Raw genomic sequence first — 10,221 nt, 5'->3', positions numbered from 1 at the left:
TTCGTTAACGATGAAAGATGAGATCACGATTGCTACCTTGGTCGTCGCGTGTGCAGAAACGACATTACATTATAATTCTGTAATAACAAAAGATTTGATAAATTGAAGGTAGCTAACGTGAATAGGTCAGGACGCATCAAACTGAAAACTTATTGAGTTACTGATCTCACACCATATGGATAAAGTTCTTTCCAAAAAAGAGCACACCTCAATAACTACCAATAGAAAGAATATCAAAAGATCGTTGGAAAGACAATGTATATTAAAATGATACCGTTGTAGAGGCATTGCTTTTACAGATTCTGTTATCCTACATTCTACAAATGCAACTTTAAATAGGTATACGAATGTTACACGACTATCAATATGACACCGATTAATACTGAATCGTTTACGGATTGTGCGTTTTACAGATCCTACGTCTGCTTCGAACTACGATTGAACCAAACACAGACAGACTAACATCGAACAACACCTTTTACTTAGGTAGCTACAATAAGTTAGCAGTATAAATTAGAAATGTGACGAAGGTGAAACACCAACCTTCCTCTAGCAGGGAAATATGTGTACCAGAATCTTCAACTGTTCTTCAAAAACTTTAAAAGGTCGTACCTGATAGCCTCTCTAGTCCAAAGCTGCCTTGCGAGCGAACTGCGTCAGGGAAGAAATTTCACTCGGGTTTGAGTCGGATGGTAAATTACTGAATTCGATCTCTTCGCTGATGATGTTTTCTACAGGAAAATAAAATGAAATAGTGATTAACTATCACATGTCAATTAAGAACGGGAGGACCCAACGTACCGGTGGTTTCATTGGAGGGCCACTTCTTGTGGCTGGGTGCATACAAAACGATCAGTGCGAAAATGTAAATGTTCCACATGCCGTACACGCCGGTAAAGAAAGCGGAAGTAAATTCCAGATCAATATTCTCGTCCCACTTCCAGCGACCTTCGGAAACCTGACCGATAATGAAGCCAATCACGGTGAGAGCCGCACACAGCAGGGTAGCCAACATCAGAAACTGGAAACGGTAGATAATCCCTTCGTAGTGCAGCCGACGGGCCGATGACATCGACGGCAACGAGCTCCGCTTGATGTTGATGTTGCAGAACACTTTCCAAACCATGTAGCAGAGGAAGAAGAAATACAGTCCAGCCGATATGCCCGCCAGAATGATGAAGCTTAGCTGTGAATAAATTATTCGTGTTAAAATTGTTGTAACAAAATGATAAAAGTTGTAAAACCTACGGCAACTTTTGATCCCACGCGGGAAACCCAAATCGAGTAGAATGGATTTCTCAGCTGAACTCCACGCTCGCAAATGTCGAACAGAAACAGCGACACACAGCCAACGGCCACTGCACTGAGATGCTTCCAGTACCGCTTGAGAGTGGACTTTTCTCCGCTTTCCTGTATTAACATGTGTTCTCCGGCAAATACCAACCAAAACGACAGTAAACAAGCGTAGAAAATACCCTGTCGAATATCACTCAGTAGAAGCATAAACGGCATATTGAACACCAGTGTCAGATATTCCAACGGAAGATTGAGGAAAGTTAGTGCACTTCCTAGGGCCAGCAACATATACTCCAGCAGAGCTGGCTTTCGATGCAGCATATGTACGCGCTGCCAGAACCAGCTCATGATAATGATAATGAACGGGAAAAATACGGTTTTGAGGGAAACCCAAATCTTAGTAAAGCCACCGTTCTGATAGATTACCGACAAGTGCAAATCCTGAATGTGTCCAATGTCGATGTTCATCTCCATGTCACTGTCCACCGGCAATCGAATGTTCAGCAAATAGTAATCATGATGCAGGGAACCCAATTCGAACAGCGGAATGGCATCGCAATTGTACAGGTACTCATCTGTCACATTATCTGCAGCACAATCTAGATTGCGCGTCTCGACAGACGAAGCCAAATACTTCCAACCCTGGTCCGGATCACCTTTGTTTCGATAGGCCAACCTAGCATCGAACGTCACTTTGGTGTGTGGTTTCAGCAGGATGTTGGCATCGTAAGCGATATCGGTTTGCAACACACCGATCAGATTCTGCTGCCAGCGTGAGTAATCCAACTGACGTCCTTCTCGTGGAAGGGGCATTTGAAAGACGAACACAATTTGATTTGCCATTTTCAAATCGTGACTGTTGATATCCAGGTGATCGAGACTCTGGCAATGATCTTCCCCGCGGGAGTATACCCAGATGCTTGTGTCGTTATGTGAACCCGGGACATCCTTACAAATCGTTGCCAAAATAGTTTGTACACTGGCCGGAACGGGAGCTGAAAAAATGCATTAAAATCTAAAATAGTATGTAAAGGTATGTACATAATACAAAATCAAACGAAACATTCCACCCACACGGTTCTGTTTATGCTCTCACATCATCGCATGCACACCATGCAAGTACATACAGCGCAGTACAGGTAATAAAACACTATCATAAAATAAACAAAAAGGTTCGGCGTCGAGACGCCATTTTTGAACTTCGAATTTGGCCTGAATGTGCAAAAAACTTCTATGAGCGCAATTTTCTTAATAAAAATTCTGAATCAAATGCCATCTTAGAGTAAAACAATCAGAACCACAGTAGTTAATAGAAACTAATTGATACATACCGATTAGACCACCCAGTAGAAAGCAGAGAAACTGCAGAAACAACAAGCAGGATACGAGGATGCTCAGCTTCTTTCCGCTGAGATTTTCCAAAATCGTTCCCGTCATTTCGGAACGGCGGTGCACGACCGGTCAACGGTGGATCCTAGTACGAAATCCGTGTATTTCCAGAATCGATAGCTTTGGTTGAAGAAAATTTTATTCTCGATAAACTACGCTTGCAGCTTCCGACCCGAATGTCTTCTTGCTGTATGATGCGGTGGCGGCTTGTTTCTTTGTAGTTTCAGTGGATCGCATTTGCCGTGCCGCTACGTGCATATGCCGAAAGAATGGCTGTACGCTGTACCAGATACCAGCAGAGAAAAAGAGCGAAAAAATGTATTCTCCGCTCATTCCAACACATAAACAACAATCATTGATAAATTTTGTTTCTGCTGCAATTTCATCGCATTTGTAGAAAGATGGGTTGCCAGCATATGCTCAACTACAGCTTCTACTGCTTCTACTTAGCACTTTATTACAAGTTATATATAAGTTTCGGTGTCCTTTAATACCTTTAATATCTTTAATATAGAGTATAATAAATATTGAATATTGATATATTTTTATATAAATATTACAATGCAATCAATTTGCATACTAATATTGCTGGGCGCAATATTTTGAGGATTTTGAGCATCTGAATTGCGATGATTTGGTTCTTCCGTGCGTATACTTTGACGTTTCGATGCCGTGTGCGATGATGTCGGGATTTTGTTTACTTCTAGGTTCGCTTCTTGCGCTAGTGTTGTAATTACGTTTATTTAAATTATTAATGAAACTTCCTTCAGATATTATGAATACAAAAATGTAATAGTTGAAATTTCACCGTTTCAAGATCTGTGAGTGAGTTGTATGTTAAGCGATCGCCTATGGATTGACTATCGTCAACCAAAATGTAAGTAAACCATTGTAATATAACGAATACGTAAATATTTATACGATTTATACCAAGGATAATATTCATCAATCGAAACTTAGCTTGTCGTTTCATATCATATGCAACCACTTGTTAACTGGTTCAGTTAAGCTAAATATCAAGTAGGCTATGCGCGAGGAGCTTACTCTACAGACATAATGAAAATAATGACACCAACCACGCTCAATGGCATGGTTCTGATTTTACAAAAAATAAAACAAAAATTCTACATCGCGCCCGTTTGCGGTAATAACGTACGTCGAATACTACAAGTTCAATTTCAGGGAAACTGTAAAGCGTTCTTATGTCAGTAATCGAACTGACATTGCACCAAACTTTCGTAGTCCTACGTCAACCATTTCAGATATCTTATTATTAGATCACTACTGAATTTACCGCTATTTATCTGAGGCCTAAATAAATTATTTATTTATTTATTTCAATCATCATAGACTCGTGGTGACTCTTCCCGTATCAAAAATTCTTTGCTGTACTCGTCGCCAATTCGTTGAGCGTCTCGACACACGCAGGTCAGCTTCAACCAACCTGGTCGAGCCATCTAGCATGTTTGGCCCCCTATTCCTGATTGCCGGCGAGGTTCTTGAAGAGAAAAGATTTCAATGCGTTGCAGTCGTTGGTTCGGCATCCTTGCGAAGTGGCCAGCCCATCGCAATCAACCAACTTTTGTCTGGTATACGATGGGAATCTCTGCAAGCAGTGCCTTCGGCTCGTGCTTCATACGCCTACGCCACTCTCCGCTTGCCGTTTGTACTCCGCCTAATATAGTTCGCAACACTTATCATTCAAATACGGCAAGTGGACGTATGGCTCCGTTACCAAAGTTACAGTCTCAAGCATTGGCGTAACTAGGGGGGGCTAGGGGGGTGGTATAATACTTACTCGTATTATTGTCGGAGGTGAAATCCTAAATATACGAACTCATCAACCACTTCCAGTTTATCGCCGTCAATAGTAACTACCCATGGGAGGTAAACGTTGCTTTCTCTGGAGCCTCTTCCTACCATATATTTGGTTTTCGACAAATTGATTTTGAACTCTGTCCTTCTAGCTTCCGTTTTTAATCTGGTGTAGATTGACTTCGCCGTTCGAAGATTTCTAGTAATGATGTCGAGGTCGTTTGCAAAGATTAGCAGTTGGCTACTCTTGCTGAAGATCGTTCCTCTCGTTTCGATGCCCGCTCGCCGGATCACACCTTCAATAGCGTTGTTGAATAACATACAGGACAGCCCATCCCCTTGCCACAACCCTCTGCACGATTCGAAAGGACTTGAGAGTGTCTCCGAAACGGGCACGTAACACATCACTTGCTGCAGAATAGCTTTGATCAGCCGCGTCGGTTTGTCCAGAAAACCGTACTCGTGCATTATCTGCCATAACTGTACTCGTTCAACTGTATTGTATGCTGCCCTGAAATATAATGCGTGGGCACGTTATATTCGACATTTCTGGAGGATTTGTCGGAGAGTAAAAATTTGATCCATAGTAGCACGAGCCCTGATAAAGCCCGCCTGATACTGCCCTACGAATTCTCTTGCTATTGGGGATAGACGACACAATAAAATCTGGGAGATCACCTTGTAGGCGGCGTTCAGCAACGTGATGTCGTGGTAATTACAGCAATCTAGCCGGTCACCCTTTTTGTTGATGGGACAGACTACACCTTCCATCCACTCCTCCGGTAGTTTCTCCTCCCAAATCTTAAAAATTATGTAATGAAGTGCCGCTGCTAGCGCTTCTTGGACATTTTTGTAGAGCTCTGCCGGGAGTCGGTCCTTTCCGGCGGCTCTGTTATTCTTCAGCGGACGAATTTCTGACCGGATCTCTTCGAGACTACTGCTGCTGTATCGCCGTTGAGGTGCTCATCGAAATATTGCTTCCACCTATCGACCACCTCGCGCTCGTTTGTGATTAGATCCCCTCGGTCGTCCCTAGACATGTCAGGATTTGGTGTGTGGGCCTTGCGAGTTTGGTTCACCTTCTCGTAAAACTTGCGGGTATCATTAGCCCGGAATAGTTGTTCAAGCTCCTCACGATCTCTGTCCTCCTTCTGGTGCTTTTTTCTCCTCCCCAAGTAGCACTTGTAACTTATTATAAAAATAAAAAAATAAAAAAGGTTGCACAACAGTTACATTTAGGACACTTGTAACGAGCTAGGTTACATAAAATTAAAAATAGTTACTTTTTAGTTTTGTGGTGACAAAATTCTCAAAAAGTCACCAAATAGTTACCACATGACCAAATTGAAACTTTTTTTCGAACTGTCATAAACTTGGTTGTCGCAAAACAGTCAATTTTTAGTTACGAGCCGTTACATAAGCAAAAAAGTTAGCTAGTAATATCTTCACAACAACTCGTTTACTCTACCTTGTAAACACGACCGATTGAGCAAACAATAATCTGTATTTTGTTTATAGAATTAATCTTGTGAGTAATTCTATAAACAAAAAAAAGGTTGTGCAATTAATTTAGGATGCTTGTAAGGGGTTAGGCCACATAAAATTAAACAGTCGTTTTAGTTTTGTGGTGACAAAAATTTCAAAAAGTTACATAGTAGTTACGAAATGACACAAATGAAACCTTTTTTCAAACTGTCATCAACTTGGTTGTCGCAAAACAGTTAATTTTGCGTTGCGAGCAGTTACGAAGTCAACGAAAGTTAACAGTAATATTTTCGCAACAACTTGTCACCTGTACCATGTAAACATGACGGATCGAGCAGATAATACATCTCAAGAATTTTACTACTGCTCAAGATAAACATCGGTTGCAAAATGCACCTAAGAATGCATTTGCTTACTCAACTGATACTCGGAATCTTCTCCTGGGAATTCTTCGCAACGACTGGTATTAAGTTATCAATTATGTTTACTCTCAAACGTCAAAACGGTCAAGTTACAACGGAACGAAACCGGCAATGAAAATTAGTTAGTATGTAACCTAAACATGATGATGTAAAAAATATTTTAGTTACCAGGTGACCACAACAGATTTAATATTGGTTACCGTAACCAACAGCGTAACCAGACAGAAAATTTAGGTTACGCGCAATTAGAATGTAACCTAAATGTAACCTTTATGATCAACTAAAGGCAAAATGGCTATGAATTTTTCTTAGCGATAGCGAAAACTTTTAAAACTTAGTTTTGATCAATTTCAATTCATTTTTGAACGATTGCTGACAAAGAATAAATTAAAAAATTAGAAAATAAAAATTAAAATTTTTTTATTGTACATATTTGTTCTACAAAAAATAAATTGATTAAAGAAGTAAGTAATAAAAAGCTACATTAAATTAGAGCGCGTGAATTTTTCAAAGCTAGAATCATAGGTTTCACCATAAATTTGAAATTGCATTAAAATTTGTGTTGAGCTAACAAGCGAAATTAATACATTCTTCTATATTCATTTACTTCTTGGCTATCAACATAGATTGAAATAAATCTTCTTGCATTCAAGCAATATTGTAACCTGCTACATTATTTTCACCAGGCAATAAAAGTTTCAAAATGACTAATTTGCCACCAATTGAAAACAGTGTCTAGCTTGTGTGTAACTACAATAGTAACCATTTTGTAACTGTACATACTACATATTGGTTATTGAGTAACTGTTAATGTAACCATATTTAGTTACACAAATTGCGCTATTTCGGTTACACAACTGTTATATTTTGAGTTACTGCAACCCAAATTTTACATTGAAATTTGTCGCATATCAGTCGCTGCGACTAAATTGTGACAACGTGTGCTACTTGGGTCAGGATCGTGGTCAACTAATTCCTCGCTTGTTAATACTTGGCCAAATCCTCGATCGTGGATATGCTCAGATAGTTTTCCCAAGCTCTTTTTTTCCTCATTATCGCTTGTTGGCATTCCCCGTCAAACCAACCATTTCGTGCACTCGAGGTTTCCGCTCCTAGCACCGCGGTTGCGGCCTCGTTGACGGCCGAACGTATCATACTCCATCCGTTTTCGAGAGTTGAAGCATCTAGCTCCACAGAGGAAGGCAGAGCTTCATCCAGTACTCGAGCGTAGTTTTCGGCAACTGGCGGGTTGTCTAGCTGCCGATTGTTTAACCGAGGAGGACGGTTTTATCGCGAGGTATAAACCGTCGATAGTTTTGAGCGCACGTGTACTACTACTAGATAATGGTCCGAGTTGATATCCGCACCCCGTAGGGAGCGTACGTTAGTGATGTTCGAGAAAAACCGGCCCTCGATGAAAATATGGTCGATTTGATTTGAAGTTCGTTGGTCAGGTGATCTCCAAGTGGCTTTGTGGATATCTTTGTGGGGGAAGAAGGTGCTTCTGACCACCAAGCCTCGGGGAGCTGCAAAGTTGATGCATCGCTGGCCGTTATCGTTCGTGTCGGTGTGCAGGCTATGGGTCCCGATCACTGGTCTATACATTGCTTCCCTGCCGACCTGGGCGTTCATATCCCCGATGACGATCTTCAGTTTCGGCGAGGCAAGTCGACTTAATAAAATACTGTCAAAATCGAAAGATTATCAGATTAATAACATTCGAAGTTCGAACGGTGAATACTGTTCGAATGACAATGAAATCCTGGAATGTCTCTTTTATAGCCACTTTCCGGGCTGTGTGGAACCTTAGACTGGCTTAGACTCATGGGCTTTTGCTCGGAGACTTGTCACAACTGAAGTGATTGAGTGGGCCGTGAACAGCTTCTCTCCATACTCCTGCAACAGATGGAATATACCCTATTCTACTGCAGAAAGGATTCAAGTACTTCAAACACATTCTGAGAAGGATGTTTGTGTGTAGTATTGCTATTGTACATCCCAACTCAAAAGCGTGAAATAACCATAAAGTTTATTCCTAAAGGTGGCCGCGCGACATACGAGCAAGCAAAAAGTTTTAGACCAATCAGTCTAACGTCTTTCTTGCTTAAATCACTTGAGCGGATTGTTGATCACCACATCCGCGAAACAAGCTTAGTAGAAGTTCCTCTTCATTCAGCACAACAGGCTTATCAAAGTGGCAAGTCTACAACCACTTTATTACATGATGTGGTGGATAAAATTGAGGTTGCTTTTTCACAAAAGGAATCTTGCTTAGGAACTTTTTTGGATATTGAAGGCGCTTTTGATAACGTATCTTTCGCTTCCATTCTGGAGGCTGCTCGTTATCATAATGTGCCTTCAATAATCATAAAGTGGATAGAACAAATGTTTAGTAATCGATTGCTTTTTTCGTCCTAAGGCAAACAAGTATTTGGAAGCAACCCAGTAAACCATTTGGTTTGTATATCTCGATTGCAACTGAGATATACGAAATCATATCTAAACGAAAAAGTTATATTTCACGCCATATAAGAACATATATGTACCAAAGTGGAGGCGATATACGTGCGAAAACTTTGACAATTATTTGTAATTCTATTTTGCGTAGTTTTTATAACACGCAACTAAATACTCCTGAATATATGATTAAGATATAATCAAATATTGCAATCGTCTATACTGCTTTATAATTCACAGTCATGAATTGTATATGAAGGCACGTACGACTGCAAAACAACTTATTGTTCACTTCGATTTGACATACTCTAATCATTATACAATTCCAATGTGAAATTGACATGAAAACGATTTAATGTGAACTTTCTATTACGATTTTGTGTTATCTGGGAAAGTGTTTGTGGATGTCCACAAGGTAGCGTTCTCTCGCCTCTTTTATGGAACCTTGTAGCGGATGGCCTACTGAGGAAACTTAATGGTCTAGGCTATCCGTCATATAGTTTTGCGGATGACTATCTCATCCTAGTAGTTGGAAAGTGCATAAGCACATTATTTGACTTAATGCAGCAGGCACTACGCGTCGTGACGTGGTGCCGAGAAACTGCACTTTCGGTAAATCCGAGCAAAACATCTATCGTCTTACTTTCAAGACGTAAAAATACCAATGGAGCTCGCGCTCTACGCTTCTACGATTCGGATGTTGATGTTGTGAACGAGGTGAAGTACGTGGGGTTGATTCTCAATTCCAAGCTTGACTGGTCCACATTCCTACTCCTACTGCCGCCCTAGAAGCTATTTTCAATATTAAACCTCTACACTGCCAACTGAAGCAAGAGGCACTAATATGCGCTTATCGACTACACGCGATTGGCCTTTGGCAGTCTGTGAACGGTTCCACTGGTCATACTCGATTGTGGTCGCAAATTGTTGCTGAGGACAAGTTTGCCCTTGCTCCTAGCGATGTAACGCTCATGCGTACTTTCCCGTATAGGACTTTCTCAAGTGACTTTCCTCCTAGAGAGGATTGGATGTCAGGCTACATGGAAAGGAAAATTTCCGACTATGTGGTCTGTTATACCGATGGTTCCGCGCGGGTGCTGGTGTTTACTGCCGTGAGCTGGAATTGAAGGAATCCTATTCGTTGGGTAGTTACTGCACCGTTTTTCAAGCTAAAATCTTTGCAATTATGTGTGGTGCTCAGTTTGCACTTCAGAAAGAACTGATAGGCAAGATTATCTACTTCTGTACTATAAAAGCCCTTTGTGCGGCTAATTCTAAATCTAAAACAGTCATCGCCTGCCACACCCAATTAGAAGAACTAAGCATTCTAAATGCCGTTCATCTGGTTTAGGTTCCT

At 40.8% G+C, this 10,221-nt stretch overlaps 2 protein-coding genes across 2 annotated transcripts in view; one reads left to right on the top strand and one right to left on the bottom strand.

The window, feature by feature from the left end:
- Positions 1-263: 263 nt before the first annotated feature.
- Positions 264-2,859, bottom strand: LOC128742555 (protein wntless). The gene is made up of 4 exons (XM_053838953.1): positions 2,628-2,859; positions 1,249-2,291; positions 802-1,186; positions 264-731 (listed from the first exon to the last, which is right to left on the bottom strand). The coding sequence occupies exons 1-4, from the start codon at positions 2,731-2,733 to the stop codon at positions 625-627; spliced, it is 1,641 nt and encodes a 546-aa protein (XP_053694928.1). The 5' UTR covers positions 2,734-2,859; the 3' UTR covers positions 264-624.
- Positions 2,860-3,447: 588 nt separating this feature from the next.
- The window catches only part of LOC128742842 (MKRN2 opposite strand protein), a 30,533-nt gene continuing 23,759 nt past the window's right edge, over positions 3,448-10,221 (top strand). Inside the window, exon 1 of the mRNA XM_053839320.1 lies at positions 3,448-3,562. The gene's annotated coding sequence lies outside the window, so the exon portion shown is untranslated. The remainder of the gene's footprint in view (positions 3,563-10,221) is intronic.

This window comes from Sabethes cyaneus, chromosome 3 (genome assembly GCF_943734655.1).
Source record: "Sabethes cyaneus chromosome 3, idSabCyanKW18_F2, whole genome shotgun sequence".
NCBI classification, from domain to species: Eukaryota; Metazoa; Arthropoda; class Insecta; order Diptera; family Culicidae; genus Sabethes; species Sabethes cyaneus.
Note: the sequence above shows the minus strand (reverse complement) of the source record. Positions and strands in the feature narration are given on the sequence as shown.

Excerpts from the sequence above, each read along its gene's own strand:
- LOC128742555 (XM_053838953.1), bottom strand. The coding sequence starts at position 2,733 with ATGACGGGAACGATTTTGGAAAATCTCAGCGGAAAGAAGCTGAGCATC. Across the intron at positions 2,292-2,627 it reads TCTACTGGGTGGTCTAATCG|CTCCCGTTCCGGCCAGTGTA; the intron begins GTATGTATCAAT and ends GCATTTTTTCAG. Across the intron at positions 732-801 it reads GCCCTCCAATGAAACCACCG|AAAACATCATCAGCGAAGAG; the intron begins GTACGTTGGGTC and ends ATTTTCCTGTAG.